General features: G+C 48.0%; 1 protein-coding gene across 3 annotated transcripts; it reads right to left on the bottom strand.

Moving 5' to 3' along the window:
• Position 1: 1 nt before the first annotated feature.
• Positions 2-23,203, bottom strand: ARHGAP19 (Rho GTPase activating protein 19). 3 transcript variants are annotated; one of them, XM_068197836.1, is made up of 12 exons: positions 23,036-23,203; positions 10,552-10,817; positions 6,513-6,593; positions 5,958-6,167; positions 5,173-5,399; positions 4,572-4,658; positions 3,586-3,651; positions 2,666-2,854; positions 1,886-1,984; positions 1,201-1,293; positions 667-735; positions 2-198 (listed from the first exon to the last, which is right to left on the bottom strand). In XM_068197836.1, exons 1-12 carry the CDS (start codon positions 23,149-23,151, stop codon positions 142-144), a joined length of 1,560 nt encoding a protein of 519 aa, XP_068053937.1. In that variant the 5' UTR covers positions 23,152-23,203; the 3' UTR covers positions 2-141. The 3 variants fall into 3 exon arrangements, with proteins under 3 accessions (XP_068053937.1, XP_068053938.1, XP_068053939.1); XM_068197837.1 differs by having other exon boundaries at positions 23,078-23,112; XM_068197838.1 differs by lacking the exon at positions 23,036-23,203 and adding an exon at positions 13,621-13,748.
• Positions 23,204-24,830: the final 1,627 nt, after the last annotated feature.

Genomic DNA, 24,830 nt, shown 5'->3' with positions numbered 1-24,830 from the left:
GCAAAGATCCAGTTTCAGGAGTGCTGCTGTGTTGGTGAGGGTTGCCGTGAGCCTGCAGCACTCCCCTCTCAGTGCAGCACATTTTCTATTCACAGCTTGCGAGGCTGGGCAATCCCCACCCATGCGTTGGAGCGAGGTGATTCAGAGGGACGACGAATCCTTGGAAAGCAGGCGGGCTCGCATGCGTCTACAGGATCCCTGTAGCAGAGAATGAGTGCAGTTGAATGCTTGAGACACAGAATACCATGCAAAAAAAGGCTGACATTCTCCTCCTCAAAGACCCTTCCCTGGTGTCAGCCTCCCACACCTTTTGCTAAAGCTCTAGATGAGGCAGTGAGCAGAGAGGAGCAAACACAGCCGTCGGTCTTGGTCTGCACCAACCTATTGTCCCACTGCCACCCCGACAGGCTGTTAGCACTACCCTGTGCTGCCAGCTTCCCTCTGCTTCCTGCAACATCCAGCCTGCCAACTCACAGGCAAAAGGGCTGTAAGACCCTTCAGGGTGTGGCTTCCAGCATGTCACCTGCCTGCGGCTCAGCATGGCTGCTATGAGCTGGGGCACCACAGCTGTCACAGAGCCTTGAGTGTGTGCTGTCACCTCAGCAGGTTTCAGCACACCATGTTCCCTGCAGGAAGAGGAATGGGGGTTAAGGGGAAGTGTCTCACCTCTTTCTGGCCTTCCAAAGACTTCAGCTTCGCCTGGGACATATGAGCAGGAGAGCCACATTTCTGTAACTGGACAAGAGAGGGCAATAGGAGTAGAGAGCTGGTGAATGAACTGGTATCCACAGCCTTCCCTTGGAGCAGCCTGTACCACTAAAGACCATCACCCAAATCCACTCTTGGTTTGTCTGGGCCAAGGGACAACCCTACTGCATACAGGCAGCAGGCTTTTTACAATCTGTGGAGGAGGACGAGAGAGAGGGAAGGGGTCACAAGACAATGCCCCAGGGCAGGACACAGCCAGAGAGACAAGACTGGAGTAAAGGCCCAGCACTGTCATCCCTGCTCTGATGCTGCCCTTGCCATCTGCTCTGCTCTCCTCAGAGCAGCTTCTCAGGACCTTATTTTATCATACAGAAGAAACCTGGAACCTTCTCTTGCGGAGAGGACAGCTCCCCAGGGATTGCTGAAGTTGCACTCAAACTCCCCTCACGCTTCCCCACCAGCAGCTTCAGTGGTGCTGGGAGCAGCTCTTACCAGTTGGACGTTCTCTTTGCTGACCCGCACAGGCTCTGGTGTGGAATCCCTGCTCTTCCTCTCCAGGATAACTGGAGTTCCCAAAACTTTCCGCTGTTGTAAGAAGAAAGGGCTGTTGGCTAGTGCTTAGAGTGCAAAGTAAAAAAGAAAGGGAAGGAGCAGGATGTGTTGCTGGTAAGCAGTTGAATGCTGGGAAAGAAAAAAAGGAAGCCAAGCTGGGACAAAGACTGCAAAGCAGAACCACCTGAAATACCACACCACTAGGCTGAGCTTGCCTCATTGTAAAGAGTTTGGGAGCTGACCGGAGGCCTGGCCAGGAGCCCAGCCTGTCAAAAGCAAGTACATGCTGCTGTAGGACAGCCCATAATGTGCTAAAACCCGTACTAACATGCTAGACTTCACGACCAGCTCACTGTCAATCCTCATCTCATCTCAGGGAGCAATCAATTCTCCAGAAAGATGCATAGATCCTACAGTCATGTGTTTCAAGATAACTACACTTTACACTAACAAGGCTTATTGTCACTCTGCTGCCTTTTCTGCCCCAGTGGATCTGTGTTGTTTGCAGACAATACTTTCAGAAGTCCCTACACTTTGAGGGTCTCATCCAAGGCAGGGCAAGGCAGAAGCAAAAAGCAACATCAGAAATTCACAGCAGAGAGCAAGGGTCAGAGGCTGCTTTCACCTTAATGAGACCGCTGAAGGAGCGCGAGCGGGTGCGTCGTGGTGCTGGGGATGTGGGCACATCAGAGCCAGGAGTCAGAGCAGTTGGATGCTTATTAAACTAAGAGGAAACATGAGGGCAGTAGGTTAGCACAGTTATACCTGTCCCTTACTGCTGCATGCTGCTCTACCTGCTGTCCCAGAACTCAGTTTCTCTCCTTCACCCCCTAAAATGGAGGAGCAGCTCAGAACTGCAGGAGGAAGAAAGCAGAGGAAGGCCACACCTTCCACCCAGGATTACAGGGAGTTTGGGTGCAAAGGTGCTTTGTGCTGGCTACCAGATTAACCAAAAGTGGCAGATGTTGGGAGCAGAAAGAAGACTGGGCAGCAGCTGGAGGCTGGCAGCCACGACACGACTGGTGTTGATCATATTGACCAGTCTGTCTGGTGCAGCAAGTTGTCTGAGACCAAGAGGAGACCAGTTTGTCCACTCTCTGCAGGCAACAGGGGAAGAAACTTTTCCCTTCCTGAGGGAGGAAGCCCAACAAGGCCATGATCAGGACTGGGAAACTGCTTCAAGTTCTTAGATTGAAAAACAGAGCTTAAAAGTGCTGCTGGTACAGCAACATCCAGGACACCTCCTCCTGTCTTCTTACAGCTTTGCCCCATACACAGCCCAGAACCCACTTTCCCCAGCCTGCCCAGGATTAGGAGGCAGCTCTCAAGAAGGCCCTGTCTTTAGCCCTGTGCCCAGGACTGTGCTGACAAGTACACCCCAAGATATCTTTCTTCCCCACATTACCTGCCGGATAAGCTTCTTCTTCTTTGCAGAGTCAGGCATATTGTGGACATGGAGGAAGAGCTCCTTCAGTGCCTCCTCCGTGCGCTGCTGGGTCTCCTCCTGATGGCAAGAGTCCAGCCGGCTTCGCTTCTGAGACTTGAGGGGCTGCAGCTCCTTGGAGCCAGAAGACGTCAGCAAATCCAGGTCGTCCTGGGAAAGCGGAGACAGGAGTCGCTTGCCATGCTTTAATCCCAACGAGCCACCCATCTGAGCCAGGCTAGGACAGTCTCATGAGCTGCCTCAACCCCAGTGAAAGCACAGGACTGTGTTTTCCCTACCCCTCTGCAGCAGCACTGCATCAGCAGGCCCCGTGCCAGGAAGAGGTGACAGCAATACAAAGGTGACCCCATTGCTTCTTCCCTCCCCTCCCAGATGCGAGCTGCAGAAGCCATTCCAAGCTTGAGAAGGGTCAGTGCAGCTCCTTGCCATGCATCTTCCCTCTTCTGCAGCTATATGAGGCAGGGAAGCATTTGCTGGCAAGACACAAATGTTGTCCCAGTGGCAGCAAGTAGCCTTTATCTCAGCACTTCTGCCAAGCATCCTGGCCATGGCAGCAGGCATGTCCGTCTGTTTGGAAGGAGCAGCCCTGTGAAGGAGCAGGTGCTGCATGTGCTGGGCACAGGGAGCAGGTTTACTGCTAAACAGGGGCTCATAGCTTTCTTTCCCTGTTCTTTTGATTAACAGATGCTTCAACTCTGTCCAATTTCCCTAATGCAGCTGCCTGCACTACCACACCATATGCTTCTCTTGCTCCTGCCCTCTGACAGATCCTTTTTCATGGCTTGGTTTGTTTTCAGCTTCTATCACTCACAAAGATTCCTTCACAGCATCTCAGCCTCTTCCCTTTCATGGTGGGCAGGTGCTGCATTTGCTGGCCTTACCTTTGATGTGTGGGCTCTGGATCCCAGATAGTGTAGCCTGGCACACTCCCGGATGTACACTGGAGCCTGTGACGATGAGCAGAGAACAGGCCAAATGTTTGTTTAATATCTTTGGTCTTGGGGCAACAGTGGTTCCAGCAAGAGTTGCTTTTTAACCATACAACACAAGCCACTTGTATCAAGACTCAGCCATTCTGGGCAAACAAAGCAATGGAATTTCATGTCCCCTCCCTGTTCACAGTATCCTTTACGTGCAGACATTCAGCATAAGTGGAACTCAGAGTAGGGAAAAGTTCCTGTGGAACCCTGCTCTACGTAATTGCCACAGTTCTGAGCTAGCCAAACAGGGCCCAGACAAAGAAGGTAGAAGGGGAACTCTCCACGGGAGGACTCTGCATTGAGCAGATGCCTCCAGTGACCAGGAAGGCCCTGAGAAATCAAGAGACTGTCTTTTGTAGAAACATTTCCTTGGAGGAACAGTTGAAAGTCCCACACTTCTGACTGTCCTACCCAGCACCCTCCTCAGAGCTGGACAGTGCCTGTAACAGCAGTGGGCTGATGACCATTTGCAGAGAAATTCCCAACAAAACAACCCACTGCATGAGGTACTCTGCTCTTGGCAGCACTCAGGCAGGACAAATCCCTTCCACTTCCTTATCCTGCCAGAAGCCAAGTGCAGCCCGGTGTGTACCTGCCCTCGGGAGCCAGGTTTCCTGCTGGGCAGCAGGTGCTGGTGTCCAGCAGAGGGGAGTGTTACACTGCACCGTGCTGCTGACCTGCCCTGGCAAAGCCATCTCCAGGGCTGCTTGCCCAGCAAAGACCTCCTCTCTAGTCACTATAGGAACGGTTTCTTGTAGAAAGTCTCCTTCTCCTACTGCAGAAGAGAGCCCACACAATATATACTCAACATGTGGGATGTGTCTGCACAAGGGGCATTCAGTCTCCTGCCAATGGAGGCAGGAGAGCAAGATGCCAAGGACACTCACCTTGAAGAGTTTCTGAGAATGTTTGATCATGAAGGTCACTCCATTGTTTAGCTTTGTGATATTTTCCTGAAGGTCATTTGCTGTCACCTGGCAAGGGGACACGGCCATCCATTAGAAGGGGAGGAGGAGGGGTCTCTTCTGGGAGACAGACACACACAGTGCCACAGCAGGAGATCTACTCTAAGATGACAGGCTGGCAGGGCTTTTAGCACACCAACAGCAGAGCTCACAGAGCCAAAGCTGCTCTGAGAGGAGAATCAGATAACTCTGTGGTGAAACAGTTCACCAGCAGCATAAGAAACCTTGAAGAGAGATCTGCAAGGATTTTCTGGAGCTGACATTCTAAGAAGAAGCATGACAGTGCTACGCTTTCAATTTTACTGAAAAAGAAGATGCATAAGTTGCAAATGAGACCCATGGCAGGTCTGGGCTGAACATTGGGACTGAGTCCTGCCAGGAGGCTCCCACCTCTCCATCACAGCCTCCAACCCTCACATCATTGTGTCAGTACTTAACCTTCTCAAACCTTTGTTTTTCCCCTGCCAAGCCTTTGCTTTTTACCTTGCAATATCCCACCCACAGACACTGAGGCATTGCTCACATTTCTGGGCCATAGGATGTGGGGTGCAAACATGAGGGCAAGGTTGTGGGCAGACATCTTGTTCTTGTCCTGCTTCTTGGCGGTCTGGTAGAGCAAGTCCAGCAGCAGTTTGAGCAGACTGCGGTTGGGAGCGGGAAGGATCAGAAACAGCAGCTGGAGGGCTTCAATTTGGCGCTCTTTGTCTGGAGTGCTGGTCTTATTCCCCTTCTCATCAAACAGCGTCAAGTCTGCCAAATCACAAGGCAGAACATGAAGGACATTCATTACCTTCCCTCAGAGAAGTCTGTTGCAACTGCTTATCCTTTCCTCTTCATATACAGATCTCCTACAAACCCCTGCACAGTTCTTGGCCCTCCATCTCTCTTCCCCTCAGCTCCCAAGCTCCTCACTTGATGTGTTAATCTATGCTACTCCTCCCACAGAACAACAGAGCTGCTAAGAGCTGTGATGGCTTGAAGGCAAGATGGAGGAAGTTCACATAAGGTAGTTCAATAACAGTTATTAAATACATAGAAACCACAACTTGCTCAGAATCCTGGACACAAAAAAGATGGAGACCTAGGTTATGACTGTGGGCTTTACCAGTGTGGTATCTGAGAGAAGAATGGTCTAGACAGACTTGGTCTGATTCATTAATCAGCTCCAGTCTTTCCATCACCAGGCTGAGGTGACAGGAGGATTCCTTCTAATGCTGCCTTTGAGGAATACACTTCACAGCCTAATGTGCTTTCTAGGAGGCCAATTCCAGTCCTTCTGCCCATCACTGCCTCTTGCTGCCCACTCACCTGCAATTTTGAGGTGGGCGTGGAAGTGCTTGTGTGTCAGCAGCGGCTCTGGTAATTCACCCAGGAACATCTTAAGTAGAGTGGCCACATCATTGGAATGAAACTCCCCAGAGTCCAGGTCAATATCAGTACCACTGTTCAGAGCATCCTTTAGGATCTGTTGCCTGATGCTGTTGCCTGGCACTCGAAACAAGCCTTCTGCTCTTAGATCTGCTCAGCAGAGGGGAGAAAAAAGGGCACTGAATAATCAGAGGCTGATTTCCCACCTTCTTACTAAAGCAGTTCCTTCTACTTTCCAGAGCTTGACAGCAAACCACAGTGAACTGCATTCAGAGACATGACTTCAAGCTGTCTCCCATCAGTACAGAAAGCTCTTGTACAGAGGGAAATAGACCAACATATCTGCTAGGCAATTCTGGGGAACAGTTGCCCAGTGCAGTCCCAAACTCCTGCTGCTGGAGAGCTCAGAGCTTGTCACTCTGTCTGCACCAGAGACACGAGGTGGGCCAGACGGACACCCATTGGGATGGGAAGACAGCAAACAGAGCCACTTACTTTTGTGCAGGTACTCGATTAGCTGGGAAACCTGTGCAATGCCTTCTTCTGTCAGCGGTGAGCCAAACACCACCCCCTTCTCTGCAGAACAGAAGACAGTGTGTTCAGGCAGCTCAGAACCCAACAGCCACTGAAATTAATGCTCCCAAAAGAACAGGATTTCAACATGCAAAGAGCAGTGCCCCAAAATGTTAAGGGTGAAGATCACAAGGGCCCTCACAGATGTGAAATATTACAGACATTCCAAAATAAGTCACTTCATCTCACCATGCTGTACTCACATGGGCTTCATCATCCTTGCTTCTTACCTCACTTTAATTACAGCTTTTACCAGCTAAAGCAAATATTCTCTAGCCCTTGAAGAAAAAACAACACCAGAACAGATGCTTCAGTTTAAAATGGTATAGAATCTGCAAGCCCAGACGTTACGAAAAGAGCAAAGTGGGAAAGGCAGATGTAAGAGCCTGGACAGCCCTGGTGCCTGCCATACTCTACACCATGAAAGAAATGTCCAGATTAATCCTCACTGTGGCTTGACATGAAGTGGAGCAGAAAGAAAAGTTGCAGCTGACTTTATGGGAGAGGCAAATAAGCACTACTGGGGAGAGCAGACATAATCTGGCTGGCTCACACTAGCTTCCTTTTCAGACATGGGTAAAACATAGAATTTCCTCATCCCAGTGAATCTCTCTTCCATGTCAGCTGCCCTGGTCTGAGTAAAGTATGAAAGCTGAACAAGGCAGAAGGAGAGTAACAAAGCAATAAACTGGGCTCCTCTCTTGGAGTCTGTTCCCATTTCATGGGATTGAGATTGGCCATGAGCTGCAGCTCCCGAACTCCAGTAAATAACACAGGTTACAGTCCCAGAAGATGGAAGCAACTGAGCTGAAAGGAAGGAGATCCCTGCAGGGAAGGAAACATTAGATGAGAGATCCATTTAACTGAAGGGCATTTGTTGAACCAATGTAGAATACTCTTCTTGTCCACAAAGGAACTTCCCAGGTGAGACAGTGATTATCCAGAAGGACAGTGTTTTCTAATAAATGCAGCCTTGCTACTGAATGGATTTTTCTGCCAAACATGCACAGCCAGTATGATCTGCTCCTCAGAAAGTGGAGACAACTCCCAAAGACTTCAGTGGCAGCAACCAGAACTGTGGGCACTACACTTCTTCCCTCAGATGTGCATAGGTTTGGACTGGAGACAAGACACTGGATAGACAGGTACCTAGTGGTGGTACCAAGTACCACAACAAGCTGACTGGGACTGAGAACTGGAACAGGTACAGAGCTGGTTTGTCCTGCCCTTGTACTTAGGCTTCAAAGAGACAACAGATATAAGAATATTCCTCCCTTCTCCATGGCCAGACTGCCAGGAACATGGGTCACTTCTGACAGCAGGCTGGACATCTGCACCATTTGCACTGAAGGTTTCTCTCCTTACTGCTACAGCTGATAGCCCAGCAATCCAAGCAATGCATTGGCTGCTTTGATAAAAGTTATCTCCCTCACAAGCTTTCTCTTGCTTTTTTTTTTTTTTCCCTCTCAAATCTCATTTTGATTTTACTTGCTTTTGGTCTCTTGTACTACAGTTCTTACTGCTCTGTGGTGTTGATGCTCACAGCATGAGAGAGAGACCTGGTTAACCCTATGCACTTCTCTAGCAGCCATCCTGTGTAACTAAATTTATTCCTCCTGAAGAATGTTCTGCTTTCTTCCAGGACTTCTGAAATACATGGTAAGCCACCAGGAACTCCAGCCTCCTGTTAAATCAAGAACTTTCTGACCTGACTCTGATAAAGCGCATGCTTCAGCCTTGCAAGAGAAAGGAGAGCTGTGAGAGCTCTTGATCCATGTGAAAGATATGAAAGGTTTGAGTGCAAAGGGAGAGAATGAGCAGCAAAAGATTCTTGTCCTTGAAGAAAACTAAACTCATTAGACATTCAAAAGATAGAATCAACAGTGGCCAGAAATAGAAGAGGAAAATACATCTTCTTGAGACATGCAGGGCCTGACAAATTCAATTTAGTTTTGAAGTCAGAAGCTGGTACCTGAATGAGAATTTGATTCTCAAAGAAACTTGAAAGACGTGTCTGGAGAATAGATGCTGCATTACAAAGGCTTAGATGTTATTGTACGATTGCTTCTGAAACTAAGCAGCAGCATGAGATTGAGTTTCCTGATGCTCAAAGAAGTTGTAAGTATTTGCAGTTTGATCAGCTCTGAGCTCCATGGTCCTTGGCCTCTGGCTTTGAAGAAATAAAACTTGTTTATTCTAGCTGTCTATAACATGAAGAAAAACAAATGATGGCTCCAAGATGAAACACACAGTACATGAAACTGATTTTCTCTGTGGGCACAAACTTCTTTTTCTCAGAGTTTGGCCAAGGAGTTCACAGACAGTGCCTGTCAATGCTGGGAGACTCTGCCGTTGCAGCCTGGGAGTGCAGCCAGCAGACTTGGAAACATCTGCTAGCTGTACTGACACACGGCCATGGAGACATTTGAGTGGGGGAATGCAGAGCTCTTAGGGAAGAGAGTTAGCAGGAGACGTCAGGTCTGAAAAGAGCACTGCTCCAACAGAGTACAGATAATTTAATAAAAAAAGTGACCTGGAGAAGGCTCACCAGCCCCTGCCGGAAAGTTTTGACAAGAACATGGGGGTTTCCACACGCACTAAGAAAACATTTTCAATTTGGTTACTCACTCACTTCTGTTTGTCAAGTGGCAAGTGCTTGAATTTAGGTGTTCTGCTACTCTCTGGGTTGAGGGAGAAGCAGTAACAGGTATGAGCACAGTCTAACTGCAGTTTAGGGGCAGCAGAAAGACCTGTTATTATGGAGCAGCAAAGTAAGTCATGGCAATATTAAGTAATTCTTATCTAAGGATGCTAAAGGACTTGAAGTCTTTTATTTTCCTAGGGTGAGTGTATATACCAGGATTCTTGATGGGTAAGACAGAAGTGGAGGGCTAAAACTGCCACCAGAAAATTCTGCCTGATCAGTGGGGCTGCAAAGCTTGTCCTTACAAAACATAGTGGAGGAATAGGCTTGGTAGGATCAGAAACACTTAGAGAAATTATATAATGGTTGAAGATAGAAAAAAGTTGTAGTCAAACTATGCCATGGCAATAGCTCCCTTCTCTGAGATACTCACAATAGCAGAATTGCTCAAAGGAAGGGGAAGACTAATCAGAAGTGTTCAACCTCAGGCTGCCAACATCTGAAGGCACCTCACAGCTTCTCTGCCAGCAGCCAGCCAGGCTAAGCTGGGAAACCAGAGCTGAGGAGGAATGTGAGGGGCCCAGATGGAGGCTGCTTCAGTCTAGATGAGTGAGAAGGTTTAACTGAACTTATCAGGAGAACCAGGCTTCCCTTGAGTGTGGGCAAAGATGGGAGAAGACACACTCACACCTGGAACACCTTTTTAGTTTCAACAAAACAGAATGGTAAATGCCAGCCATTGAAGAAGAAAGGATCTGAACACAACCACGCTCAAAAGAAGACTTCTGTGAAGGGCCTGGGGCTAATGTTTCACAACCAAGAGAGCTGAACTTGAGAGAAAATAAGAATAGTCAGTTTAGCAGAGGAAAATTCCAGTGGAATGCTTGTCTAAAAGAGAAAGAGAGATATGTCACCTCCCTGAGTTGAAACTGGGCTTCATCAGTCAATCTGCAGGGCTTTGTCACTGACTCACTGGAATGGGATGTGGATCAAAGCACCACTAGCACTTGCATGGAAGATACTTACAGATTTCTGAGCTGCACAGGGGGCAGCTGACCCACTGAAGCCAGCCTGACATACACCACAGCAATAATCCCAGAAGAAGGGTATTCTCAAAGTGCAGGGCATTTCCAGGATCAATTTCCTGGCCTGTTTTGCTGCTTTCTGGAAGTGGCATCCCCAAAGATTATGAAACCATAGTATTAAGCATTCCACAAGTTCAAAACAACAGGCTGAAAGTTTTGTAAACTAAGTGTAAAAACTGATGACAGCATCACTCTAAAGGTGGGCACCAGACTTCATGCCATCCATACTCACCCTTGCGCTTCAGAGACATCAGAGAACGAAAAAATCCAGAGGCTGTGCTGTTTGCTCCAGGCAGCTTTGGGTCCTCCTCTCCCATTAGCTGGGCCAGCTCTGCCCCAGGCAAATCAATGAGCCTGGTAATGTTGCTGACAACCAGCTCTGTGAACACATCTGGTTTTTCATGGCGCAGCTTTTCCACAAAGAAGTCGGGATTGAAGATGATCGGCTGGCTGCGGAGGGAGGAGTCATTGCAGATGACAAAATTGCAGATGGCATCTCTGAAAAAAGGGAAAGAGGGAAAAAAAATACAGTAACTCCTCATCACTTTGGTTTTTACAGCCAGCTGGTCTGCCCTGAAGGAGACATCTGCTGATACAGGAGCTACCAGTCTACACCGACAGCACTGTCTGACTTTGGTGAGTGTTCAGCACAGCACAGTTACATTTCTCTATGAAGCAAAATCATTTCTGGACTTTGTAGAACACAGCCTAAGACTAGCACTCCACAGTGTGATGATGACATAGGCAACACCCAATGAAAACTAGATCTGCATCTCTACTACTTGTTTCACTGTATCTACATCATACTAGCTCTGGCAGAGATCACACCTAGTATTTTACATTAACTTATTACTTTAAGTCATAAGTAAGTTTGGTTTTATCTCCCTTCCTCCCCAGAAATTCACTCCCAGTGGCCCGAAAGTCTGAAAAACAATCTAAATTTTTTTACGGCCAGCTTACACTCATCAGTTCCTATTGCCATTCTATCATACCTATCTTTCTATCAACAAATAGATAGTTCCCATGTCCTGGGACTTTGTTTTTAAGGTCATAAATGTGCAATAACACTGAACCCTCAGTTTTGCTGTGGGTGTAGTCAAATGCTCCCAGGTGACATGCTGCCAACCCTTTGGTTACTGCTGTCTGCCAGCTCTGCGCTCTGAGTCTGGAGCAAGTGAGAACTCATTGTCATGAGCCATGCAAGGTCAGTCCTTGAGGAACCCCTACTAGCTTTTCACCTAGATCATCCCTTTTCAGCTCATCCAGTCCTTACCTCTTTGTCATCCCTTCATGCCCTTTATCTGACCTCCCTATTCTCTACTGACACCTACTTTCTTCATTTCACAGCTTCTCATGTGGCATGGGAAAAGGGATGCACCCGAGACACTGCTCCACTAAGAGTTATCTCGATCAGGTACATAACCCTACCAGAGGATAGGTACAGTTACCATGTTGAAAATCAAATCAATGAGTTATCAAAGAGATATCGCATGTTAATCAGCACTCTTAATGCTCTTACTTAACTTTTATCCCAATTTCCATCTACCGCTAGGTCTTCCATTACCATCTTCCCACCACTGTTCCAAACATTTTCATGTTTCTTAAGTCAAGTCCACAGGCTAGAGTTGCCCAGCTTACTTCTCCTGCCACTCTTTTACTTAAAGGTGAGCATTAGTGTCATTATTCTCCAGTCATGAGCTACTGTCCTGATTTCATACTCAGCTATTAAGTGACAGCCTGGCTCTGGGAATGGATGTGCCAGTTCTTCCAGGGCTCTGGGAGGAGGATGCCTACACACTCAGCTTGCACATATTGCATATGTTCAGCCTGTGACATTCCCCAATCCTTTAATCATTCTTTAGCTCTTATATAATACTTTCCACTCTTTCTACATCCATCCTCAGCTGTGAGCTCTCACTGGACACCATTTTCCAGGGCAGCTGCCAAGTGCACAGTTAATAGGGATGCTGTGCTTATGTACCAGGGATCACGTCAGTCCCTTAGATGCAGATGCAGGGCAGCAAGTGCTCTGGTGAACACCTCCAAGCCCATAAAGGCTTTCCCTTCAAAACAGGCTTTTCTAGAGAAGACTGGAGCACCTTGATCTTCCTCTCCTCACTGCTGAAGGCTATGCCATTGTGTTCAGACCATGCTGGGCATCCCTGCTAACTGCTCAACACAGCTGCCACTGAAAGCGTCTGCAGCCCACGGAACCTCACATCCACCGGCTCACAAAACAGAACACTTCACTGCTAGTTCAGAGACCTCAGCAGCTTCCTGTTCTGATGTGAACTGACAGTAGCACACCAGGAGGACATCAAAGCACATACTGGCAAGTCACCTGAACTCCAGCCCACCTCCACACATTATCTGTGAGCCCAAGAGTTATCTGAGCTACTGTATGTTTTTGACCTGAAAGACTATCTCCAGGATTGCCAGGATGCCTGATCAGAATAACAGAACAGAAGCTGGGACTCAGGCTCCACAAGAAGAAAGATGCTTGCTGAAACAAGAGGAAATGAGGCTCTCAGCAACTCTTGCATCGTGAGAATCCATACCAAACCCCCTCCCCTTTGCACTGCTCTCCATGGATGCCAAAGACACCCTTCAAGAGGATGGAGAGGAAGAAGGTCTGCAAGGCAGACTGCAAGGCAATCTGCCAGGTCATCTAAAATTTTAGAAAGCTCTTAAAGGCTCCCAGCTGCCTGGCTCAGTGGCCTAGCAAGCACACTGCTGACTCCAAATGGGGGCCATATTTTGCTGAGCACCTCCCAGCCTGTTTTTCAGCAGTTTGTTATCTGCAATAAATCAAGACCAAAATGCAACAATTTGGTATCATCTGCCAAAAAGCAACTGCCAATTGATCGGATCATATTCACATGTCATTGCATAGGACTACAATGCACAAACAAGTGCCAGCTCTGCCCATAATGTGGAGCAAGCCCTTTGCTTGAAACCCATGACAACTCATTCTGTGGCAATAGAGACCCTGAGAAGGGTTAATAGCAAGTGTATAGGCCCAGTGACCCTGCCTGCAATGATCCGTGCACTGTTATTCACTCACTAGCAGTTTTGTTTCCCCACAGAGAAGATATGCAAATACTTTGAAGCAGTTACATCAAGCATCACAGATTATCTCTTCCCTCTGACAATTAGATATCTAGATTCACAGAAAGAAAATTAAACAATTTTGTCAACTAGCACGGACTGATATGGCTTCTCTGCACAGTGTGTGTTAGAAGTCGCACAAAGTCCAACAACATTTAATGCAAAAATAAATAGAAAAAAGTAAATTTCTTACATGAGTGCTGAGAGCTTTTGAAGAGGCATTAGGAAGCAGAGACAGGGAAAAGAACTTGCTCCTTGTTTCCAGCAACAAAAGAAACCTGCCTGTCCCAGCACAGCCTATGCAAATTCCACGCATGCTACAAGACACAAGGGCGCATTATTGGGTCTGAAAGGCCCCCTTGGCACACACTGGGCATCAGCCTTCACACAGGGACAAAACAGAAAAGAAAAGCTGGACAAATTGATTCATGTGTCTTGCCAAAGGCTGCGTAGCTGGAGTTTAACTGCAAATAATTCCTACATAGAAACCAGGGTTTTGAATTAGGACCAGCGTGGTATTAAGTGCTTTCCACCTGTATCCAAGAGGAATCCACAAAATAGTTCCAAGTCTACCCTGTGTTTACCATGAGTAAAGCCACACAAACACATTCCCAACAGCATCCAAGCACAACTGATGTTACAGCACTGGCAGGATAATAGCCAAGTCCCTTAACTGCACAGCCCCGTGCCCAGAAACCTTGCTAGAAACACTCTTTGCTCCTGCCTTTCACACTTTCAGATCCCTTCAAAGACAAAGCATGTAGATCAGCCCCTCAGAGCTGGAAACAGCACCTGGCCATTGCTCCTTGCTACCATTACTGTGACACCTTGTGCCGTTCATCCACTTCAGGATTCCTGTTCCATGTTTCTCTGCATTCCCGTCCAGTTTCCCTGCCTGCTGCAGCTGGGACCAGCCTTGTATACACTTATTGTGATATGGCACTTCAATGAGCTACTTAATTTTGAAAGGTCATTTTATTAGCAGCTCTTCCTTACACAGAAAATTTGCTTTTGTATCATTATTGCTAATCAAAATGGAAATGTGAAGCAAGCCCCTATTTCTGAGCAAAGATAAAGCCCCCACTGGCTTTACACACAATAACCCTGCCAATCGTCACTGCTGCACACACCATAACCTTCAGAAAGAGCCATGTGCCCCATCTGCTGTTTTCATGTTAAAGAAGAGAGATGGATGTACTCTACCTACACTCACAGTTTATATAACAGCAGCAAAGGGGAGACAAATATGCATTCATGGAGTTTATTGCCTTTTTTTTTTGCCTTGCTTGCAATTACAGAGTTATATTTTCTATATGCTGTGATCTCAGATTGCTTTATGACACGTCAAAAGACAATAAAGTAAAGGAATAAATAGCTTCCTCTCCAGTCTCATGAATATAATCAAATCCCAATGAATAATAAAACCTTGTTCTAATAGGGTTGTGATTAAGACAGCAGATTAAAAAAAAACGGGTCCTATATTGTGCTGAGATTCTTGCCATTCTAGTATCCTTCAGAGGCAAAGCCTGTGATCCCAGCCAAGTCACAAAGAAAGCTGTCTGTCACACACAACGTTTTTGCTTCAGGCATGACAGCCCCATCATTTCATGGGGAGTGGATGGTGCAGGAGGTCAAAATCATGATGGATCAATTAATCCCTAAGGTAACTAGATCCAGGCCAGGGAAATGCCTTGGAAACTAGGACAAAAATGAGACTTTGACTGCCAAAACCTGGTGATCAAACCTGCGGTGCAAGAGCTCTGCAAGCAGGCAGATTACTTCACGTGGCAGCGAGCTTGCATTCGGATAGGTGAGATGGAGCTGGTGTAGTGGCTTTCACAGGTTTGATATTGTTCTAAGTCCACACATGTGACAGAAGAAAGGTTCAAAAAACATGAAATAGAGCATAAGGAGAACAGAAGGCAAGAAAGAAAGAAAATGAAGAGGTACTTTTGGGGCAAGGCATCAGCTGTGTTTGTCTAGCTGGGAAAGTGGATACACTGAAAGCTAAAGATTTCAGAGGAGCCTTATGTGTCTAATTCAGTGGGCAAAATCCACCTCCAGTGCCATTTTGCACACTTTGTATGTCATCACCAAGGCCCTATGCTTCAGACACACCACAGTAGACAAGTTTTACCATATAGGAGTAAAAGGATTAAAGAGCTTGTGAAAATAAGGCAGATAATAGGAGAAAATCTCCCAGTACAATAACAAAATCTTTAGATTATAGGAACGAGCCAGGCTGGTACCAAATACTAAGAGCAGGGTGATAAGCAGGCAGTGCTGAAGAACACAAAACATGAACAATTCTCTGCCTGGCTAAGCACAAAGGGACACAGGACAGATGTGCACAGGCTCAAATTTCCCCAGGGAGGAAGAAGTAGCATTGTCTCCTATGTTGTGCCAGAGTAAGGAATCAATTAATGAGGATGTCTGAAGACAGTATTTCCAGAGCCAGATAGGAGCCATCCCAGATTTTACAAAGAGATGAAAGAACCATGGTGGAATTATGTGGAATCATTTTAAGAACAAAAGGACTAGAAGACAAATAATTTTCTAGATTAAAAAAGACTAAAAAAAAAAGGAGTATAATGGGAATGGACTGCAGAGACATTAGAAGAGATTTCACAGTTAAAGTTGCTTTGGGGGCTGTACTTCAGACTGACATTCTTGTAAGATGGTGTAACAAAGATCACATTCAGGAGGCCTCACACTTGGCACGCTCACTCTTCATAGGATGACTGATAAGACTCTGAAAAATGTCAAGAAAAACACACAGTAATTTTTGCCCAGGGTTATACTCATAAGGTCTTCAGGGGCAGAGTCCTTTTGTGATGAGTAGACAGTGCACAGCACAGTGGGTGCCAATTCTTGCCTACTGTCTCTAGCCTTGACACAAGTAAGCCTTAAGAGGTATCACTGCCTTTTTAATTTTTGCTTTGCTTTCTTCACATTTAAATAGCTTACACAGAGTGATTCAGCCTTTTGGCTATGAAAACCAGATAATAATATACAATTTAAACAGCAAGGAACTGGCTAAGAAAGTTGTTGTTTTGTGATGGTGGCCTGTGCTCAACAACCTGGAACTAATGCAACTCCTGGCCACCTTTTAGAAACCAGGTATATTGGTTATCCATGCCACTGTTATCATCTATGAATTCAAATTCTGTGTCAGTAAAGGACTCAGAGTAGATCTTGCCAACACTGGCTACACATCTGTGACATGAACCTGGAGGAGATGGACCTATCTGAAAAGATAAAAGGGTTGGGAGGGATGGGGGTCTGTGCTTTGGAAGAAAATGAAAATGCAATATATTACCAGTGTCAAAGAAAACAGCAATAGCAAGACAGCTTGATATATGTGAAACATCAAGAAATTTGCATTTCAGCATGAAACTTCTCAAGTTTGACCTGAGTGATTCTTTGTGATATTTTTAATAATAGCCACTGGAATATTTTAAAGTCAATCAAGCAGTACTTCAATCAGCCATCACAACATCAGAGCATCCAGATGCCTTCTAGTGCTAGGAGGGAAAGAACCAAGGGGTGCCTTAGAGAGAACTGCACGTTCACTGCATTGCTCCTGATCAAGTATCCTTCCCTGTGCCACCACCCCAGGTCCAGGTGCTCCCACACTCTGTGATGGCTCAGCTGGCTACCCAAGACCCTGTAAAAAATGCAGAAAGGCAGCTACCACCAGAAATCCAGTAATTTTGCATTAAAGATCTGCAAGCTCATATGTCTGCCTTAAGATCAGATTAACAAAGTCAAACAGTGTTAAACAGGAATGCTGCTCTGATTCTTATGACTGTCAATGCATTTGTGTCTCTATTTTAATATAAACTCCTACTGGGAGCAGCAATAGAAGAAGAGCCTTAGATCCAATCCTGATTTCACTGAAACCAGCACCAAAACTGAATCTTTTTAGATGGCAGCAGCTGCCTCTTCTCGTTACTGATCTGCTCACTTTTATCACTGTGGCATTGGGAACCTCGGTCACAGCTGGGGACTCCGCTGTGCTCTGTGCTGTACAAAAAGAACAAAGGCAATACCCTGTCTTTAGAGGGCTGATAGCTAAATCTGAAATGAATGCTGGAGGGACAGAAAAGAGAAGGAATCCCAAGAGAAGAGGCAGCACTATCAGTCAGCATGACTGATATAACTGAACTCTGCCAGCTTTTCTGCAGACACTATTAAAAAGGAGGGCGAGGAAGGACAGGAAAAATAATCAGGTCACACTGCAGACATTTAGAAGAAATCCAGCTTTTGCGCAAGGGGTGGCATGGGACTGAGCATAAAGGAGCTGTTTTGAAAGCTATCAGGCAGGGACATGGGGCTGAGGAGGCAAGAGATGAGCTCCACGCACTGGATGGGAGCTGCTGGTGAGGCAGAGACAAACCAGCAGTGCCACGGAGCTGGAGAAGCTTGGCAGTGCCACAGGGCACTGTGTGGCACATCCAGACCCTCACTGCAGGGTGGGACACAGCCTGAGGAAGCCCCACAGCCATTTCCCACCAAACATGCCTGCTGTATCCCCAGTGTGCTGGTGGGTACTTTCCAGTTGCCAATAATGATAGCATTCCTTTGCTCTTCTCATTTTAAACTGTCTTCATCCTCTTTATTTCCCTATGTTGAGTGTACTGGATGGAAGCCAGTAACAGGCCAGTCCTACCTATACCTCCTTGGCCTCTAGCGATCCAAAATTGCTGCATGCACCTCTGATTGTCACCCTTACTCTTGAAGGTGAGAGTCTCAGGGCATCCTTCAGAGGCAGGATGAAATGGAGTTCAGAGACCAGCAAAGACACACCATCTAGATGCTTCTCAGTCCAGTAGCTCCAAGCTAGTGTCCAGGTCAGAGAAGAACTACCATCTATAAACAGCAACCCATAACAATCAGGTTTACTTCTGACACAAAAAATGAAGCAATTGCACAAAAACAACACAGGAAAGTTAACAAGCTATTGCAGGAACCAGTCTGGGAACTCAGAGCAACCCAGCAAGGCAGGATAGATGTTTTCCTCTAGTCTTCCCACAGGATGATACCCAAAACTGGTAGCACCAGCTGGTGCCCAGAACACATTTGGGAATCCTATGTCACCATCAATTGGTAGACTTGAGCAAAGCACCACAACTTGAGTACAGTGTGCTGCAGCACTCGCAGGTTTGCTTGACTACAGTTGCTTTTTCTGGACTGAGAGGACACTGAGACCTGAGGACTCACAGCCAGTTCCTCACAGTACTGTTGGTGAGGTTTTGTAGTCACAGCCTGGCAAATGCAAAGGATGAAGGTATCCACAAATCACAGCTCTTGCTTTTGTTCACTACACTTCTGTAATTCCACAACACTCCAGAGGTGCAGTGAACAAGCTGCATCCTTGCATCTGTGTTTTGTATCACAGTGGTGTTTGCAAAGGATGATAGCACATCAAATCCCTCCTCATCAGCAATCCTCTGCAGACACCACTGAGTATGTCAGAGGCCACATCCCTTGTTCCAGATGTGTAAACTCCTACGAGCTGGAATTGTGATGAGGAACACCTGGATACATGCCAGCATTTAAATAAGCTGGTGACATCTGGTCAGGGCTGCCGAGGCACACAGATAAACAGGCTGGGCCCGCCACAGAGCAGCACAGCATGCAGCACCAGAGAGACACATACACAAAGCAGCCCAATTAACTCACCAAACTGAGCAGTATGGGGGCCTAGGGCTTTTGAAGGGGATCTGGGCAGGCCAGGATGTCAAAAACTGGAATACTGTACACAGATACCAGAATTCATATGACAATAACCTGTAGTGTCACTTTATGCAACTCTGGTGAGATACAGCTTCTCTTCACATCCTGCCTGACAGTTCATCTCTGTCTGGCTCAACTCTGTTTCACTGCAGAGCCCAGGGAACTGTGATATATTTATACATGCTCCAGGGGCCACTCAAGAGAATGCAGAGTGGCATGTGTGTGAGGAGAGCTCCAGGAACCCCCAAGAGCTTGTGAGGATGTTCCCTAAAAGGCTTCCTGCTCTCCAAGGCACAGAGAGCCACAGCATGCTTGTCTCCTGCTATAAGACAGCTTGCAAGCAGGGCTGTAGGAATGCCCATATGGAAGTCCCAAACCATAAAGCTATGTTTCAACCTTGAGTATGAGCTCCAGAAAAACAAAAAGGAAAACTAATGCCATTTCCCCTGAGAAATTCCTGCCTCTGAAAATCAGAGCTGCCACAGTACTGTTCAAGAAGAAAGGATGTTTTGGCTGGAGTCCAAATTATTAGAGCTTTATAGGCCAAAAGCAAACACATTAAAAGTTCCTGTAAGCCAGCTGGCAGGCAATTATTAAGCAGCTTATCACATTCCCCGCTATCTATAGTTTCTGAAAATAAAATTTATGAGGAAACTCTAGATGGCTTAATTGCAATTACCTAGTACAGAGGTGAGAAAGGCCAGGAGTCAAGGAATGAGGGTTTTGCACTTTGGAGAAAAGGGCCCAATGCTCTTGACAGACACCACGGTAAGTGTAATGCATTACCAGGATGAGAGGCCAGGGACACACAAGACCTGTGAAGCTTTGAAAAACTTCAGCTTATTAATCCCAGCAAGCAGCCACGTTTCCTCTCACTTCTCTGCCCACGCTGACTCCAAGCCCCCTGTGACTTGGGAACACAGGAACCCCTGGTGTCAGTCCCCAGGATCACAGTGCAGGTTTGGTAACAGCCTGCACAGCAGCAGCACAGCAGGGCTGTGTCTGAACCCAGCAGAGCGTAGGGCAAGGAAAGGGCCTCGGCTCCCTGCTCCTGATTCCAGCTGGAGGGCAAGTGAAAATGAGATCCTACAGAACGAGCTCGGTCCAAAACAGCCCGCAAATATAAGGCCTCAGCTGTGACGAGGGGCCCAACCCAACACTCAAAGGGACAGTATTTCCAAGATGGACTTGACTTCAGTGCAACCATTTGACATTAGCCAACATTTCCATGCTGTCCCATCTCCTTCCCATCTGTTCATGTCACTTATTAAATCAACCCACACTGAGGACTTTTGACCTTTAGGACAAGGCATTTGATTTCCCAGCAGCGTCTAGCACTCAGTGCTTCAGTTTCAGACTGAACTAAATGCCCAGGCACCTTTAAAGGAGTGATAACGAAGCTCTGTGACATTTTCATAGGCATGTAAATGTGCACACAGCAACAAGGCAATGACCAGGCTGGCAAGGAGACCCAGACGCTACTTTGGGCTGTGTGGGAAGTAATGCTCCCCCTTCACGCAAACAGACAATAAACTGAAGTGTAGCAGAACAAGGATCCTGTTGTCAAAGCCCATCCCACCCTGGATGGGAACAGGACAGGGTGTTACATGCAAACATATAAAAATACTGCAAATACAACATGGCCTTGAGTTTGGTTCAGATGCATACCTCACAGGACTTGGACTGAGTACGGGGTCAAACACAAGTCTAGGTCTCAAAGATTCTCATGGGAGCTGTGGAAAAGGGAATGTGTGAATAAGATTGTCCCCAGCTCCCAGGCTAGTTTCAGAGAAAAGTAGCCATGTGTTCAGACTTGGCTTTAACTCTGAAATCAACCTTTTTTCTGCCTGACCCTCAGCAAGTCACTTTGATTTTTTGCCATCAAGTCATGTTTACAGTGAACATTTTCCTATTTCCAGTAAAACACAGATGGCAACCGTGTCTCCTTTCATAACCTGTTTACGATGTGAGCTCTTGATGTCCAGTTGTGCAGTGCCACTCTATCAATCCATTTTAGCAAGATGCTTTATGGCTTTTTCCAGTTTCTTCCAGCCCTTTTCCTTTTTCCCTTCCGCTCACCCCACCCGTGCCATATCAAATGGCCGACATGGGTGCCTGGAAAAGGATTTAGGCACTGCTTGAGTTGGACATTAAATGCATTCATTAAACAGGCAGATGTTTCTCTTTTGAAATTGAGCACTCTGGCAAAGTGCAATCATCATTCTGAGTTATGAAGAACGAAGCAGAGGTTAGAGAGACCACAAAGAGAAGAGAGAGACGCACAAAAATCATCTTTTGTCCTGTTCAGTAACATTTGGTAAAGAGTTTAAGACAACCAGCTTTTAATTCCAGTCTTTAAGTCAGCATGCTATAATACCACACACACAGCATGCAAGCTTTACTAGCTAACTTGCACTTCTCTCCAGATGAGAGGAAATGGGGGCAAAAGCACAAAAAAAGCAAGCTTTGTGGCCTGTGTGGTGATAGACCAGCAAAGCAAGAGATCGATTTTCTAGCGCTACCTGTGGGTGATATGCAGTGCTGGAGGAAAACTTGTACTTCAGGCTTCGCATTAACATAATTGCTTTTGGAGGGTGGGGGATAAAGAGCCGGAGAATACATCCTAAGGACAACTGCCAACATAGAAAAAAATCAATCTAGTCATTTAGGCTGATCCAGGCCATGTTAAAAATTCTTTATCCAAAAGGGCATTTTAAGTATCAGCTGTACTAAGCATACGCATCCCTTTACCAGGTCCAGCATTTTAGGCACTCCCTGCCAAATACGCTGCAATGAGTGCCATCTCTTCATCCCTCCTTCCAGGGCAATGCTCTGCCCCAGCCCAGGCACCACAGCAGCGCCCCCAGAAAAGCAAGTGCCATCGGGATGGGTCCCACTCAGCAGTGGGCAGGATGGCACCACTGTGAATCAGGCTGAGTAAGAGGCATCAGCCCTCAACTGTATTTATTTATCCACAAGAATTACCATTCAAAGGATACTCAATTTGCAGCTACACACCACACATACAGGGGGAGAAAAAAAAACCAGAGAGGAAACAAAAAAAAGATACTGCAGCCTTTAACAATCATCCGACACAACACTGTTCTAGCGAGGTGCTCATGCAGTTCTTGCTATTTTATTGCAGCAGTAACAGAATGGTGATGCATACAGAAGTATGAGCTAAAGGTGAATTACGTGAAGCTGACATCGCTTGTGTGTTTGGAAAGCCAGAAGAACGCGGGTAGAGCACACAAAGCAAAGGAGAAGGAGGGCTGAATGCGAAGCAAGTCTATATAGTGCCATCACTCTACCAAACCCCGCAACTGCCAAGCGCTCGGCGCCGGCTCTGCGGCTGCAGGAGCAGCGAGCCAGCCCGGCCGCAGCCCGGCGGGCCCCCGCAGCAGAGCTGCACGGCGGGCACGGCGCCTTGTCACCCCCCGGGCACACGCCCGGCCCGGGGCGGGATCTGTCCCCCGCAGAGGAGCGGGCGGCGCTTCCCCGCAATGCAGCACCGGGATGCTGCGGGGAGCGCTGCCCGCTGCACAGCCCGCGGGCACACGGGGACACGAGGTCCTACCGCGACCCCCGCGGCGGCTCGGCCGAGCTCCGGAGCCGCCGGAACACTGAGTCCGACAGCTCCGTTAATGTGCCGGGGACATCGGCGGGCGGCGCGGCAGCTAGGACGGCGCGGCTCGCACGGGCAGCGCCGCAATGGGCGGGCAGAGGCATACAGACCGGCACCTGCCCACCGGCTGGTGCGGGCCGCCCGACTCATAAAACGGCGGCGAGAGGCCAAGGGGGGCCAAGGGGGGCCAAGGGGGGCGCGCCGCCGGGACGGGACGAGGGGGTGCCCGGGATCCCGCTCCTACCTGCCGCCGCCGGACGCCGGTGCTCCCGCCGCCATCTCATACCTGCCGCTCCGCCTGCCCATTGGCCCGCCGCACCACCCCCTCGGCCCCGCCCCGCCCGCGCTGCGCCACGCCATTGGCTGCGGCCGGCACAGCTCTGCCGCTATTGGCCGGTTCGAACGGGCAACGGCCGATCCGCGCGCACGAGGGGGCGGGCGCGGGGGAACGGCCGCCCGTGCGGCGCGCGGCCTGCTGGGAGTTGTAGGCCGGCGGCGCAGGCCTTCGGCGCTGAGCGCCCCGACACCGCGAGCCTGGCAGCGGAGCGGCGCCGCAGCCCCTCCACTGCAGGGAAACTCCCACCGCGCCTGACGGACCCCAGCCTGCTGGGGCCGCAGCGAATGCTCCAAGAAGCACGGGTTACACCAGAAACTGCAATTCCCATCTCGGCTTGAGTGTTTTTTATCACCACTCTCCATCAAGGACAAATAGAGAACACAGACACTGGAAGAGCAGTTTTTTTCTATTTTTTTCCCCTTTGTGGGTGAAAGCACCTGCAGTCCTCACAGCCAGGGGCCCTGTGGCCCTCCACACTTGCTGCACCTGCAGTGCTCAGGTAGCAACTACAGAAAGACAAGTTAGAAACAATTGAAACTCTAGATTGGACTGCTGAGGGACTAGGAATTAATGTAATATTTTTTAATTGACTAGATTTCAGCTGGAATGGCCCCTTGGCATTTTAAAACTCCACACTTAATTATCTTGCTGCCAATCGTTTCAGCTTAAACACCAAAGCTCCTCTTACACTGCTGTCCCCAGGAGTTCCCATCCCTGCACCATGTCTGTGAGGAATCCCAACTCTGAACAGGGGAACCCCAAAAGGCCCTGCACTATGCTTCGAGGATGGGGTGGGCACAGCCCCATGGGGCACATCTGATTTTAAGCTTTAAGAATCAGGGTGGGCATTTAGCCAGCACTGGGGGCAGCATGTTAGTCCTGCCAGCCTCTCCTTAAGCTGGTGTCTGCAAGGGTTAAGAACCCTTTGTGACAATGTCATGCACAAGTGTAGCTCAGTACTAGTACTTCATGATTTAAGAGCCTGCTGGGTGAAGAAATAGCCTTCAAGCCACCTCCCCGCTTGAGCAGCAAAAGCCAAGCATGTCTCCAGGTCCCCAACTTGTGCCTCTCCAGGGGTAACTGCAAAACACTTGTGGAAGGCAGCTGCAGGAGGCACGACCCACACCACCCCTCCCCTGGCCCATGTCAGAGCCATGTGCTCAGGCTCCCCCAAGACACAGCTCTGCTCCCTGCCAGGGGCAGCTGCTGGTGGGGAGCAGGCTTGACTCGCAGCCAGCCTTCTCAGGCAGGATAACATCTTCTCACCGAGGGTTTCCATTGCATTACATGATTAATTAGCTGATTAACAAGATGTTGTTGCAGTAGAATCTGTTCTTTGGATTCCGGCTAGGCGAGCACCATCCTCTGTGCTACTAAAACTCTTCTGTTCCATGCAGGCATGTACTAATTTAAGTAACAAATGCAAATGAAGAACAATAGAGTGAGTAAGCTGGAGCTCCCAAACAAATTAGCTACAGCCTTCTCCAGGTCCTGTCTCCAAGGAGAGAAGGGAAAGCAGGAAGACTGATAGCTCTGCTAGGTCTAGAGGCTCAGGTTACAGTTGTTGGTGTCTCAGAAGGAGATTACTGCCTGTCTCCCCCTGTCCTGCTCTCAGGGGAGGGGAGGGCATCAGGCCCATGCTGCAGGCAGCAGAGAAAGATGGTGTAGCTCACAAGGTGCTGCTGGAGAAGCCTGTCCTGTA

This window comes from Anomalospiza imberbis, chromosome 8, assembly GCF_031753505.1.
Source record: "Anomalospiza imberbis isolate Cuckoo-Finch-1a 21T00152 chromosome 8, ASM3175350v1, whole genome shotgun sequence".
NCBI classification, from domain to species: domain Eukaryota; kingdom Metazoa; phylum Chordata; class Aves; order Passeriformes; family Viduidae; genus Anomalospiza; species Anomalospiza imberbis.
The sequence above is the reverse complement of the archived record's forward strand: the minus strand, read 5'-3'. Positions and strand labels throughout refer to the sequence as shown.

Coding starts and splice junctions, on each gene's coding strand:
- ARHGAP19 (XM_068197836.1), bottom strand. CDS start 23,151: ATGGCGTGGCGCAGCGCGGGCGGGGCGGGGCCGAGGGGGTGGTGCGGC. Junction 10,818..23,035: donor CCGGCGTCCGGCGGCGGCAG/GTAGGAGCGGGA, acceptor CCCTTTTTTCAG/AGATGCCATCTGCAATTTTG. Junction 5,400..5,957: donor CGCCCACCTCAAAATTGCAG/GTGAGTGGGCAG, acceptor GTGATTTGGCAG/ACTTGACGCTGTTTGATGAG.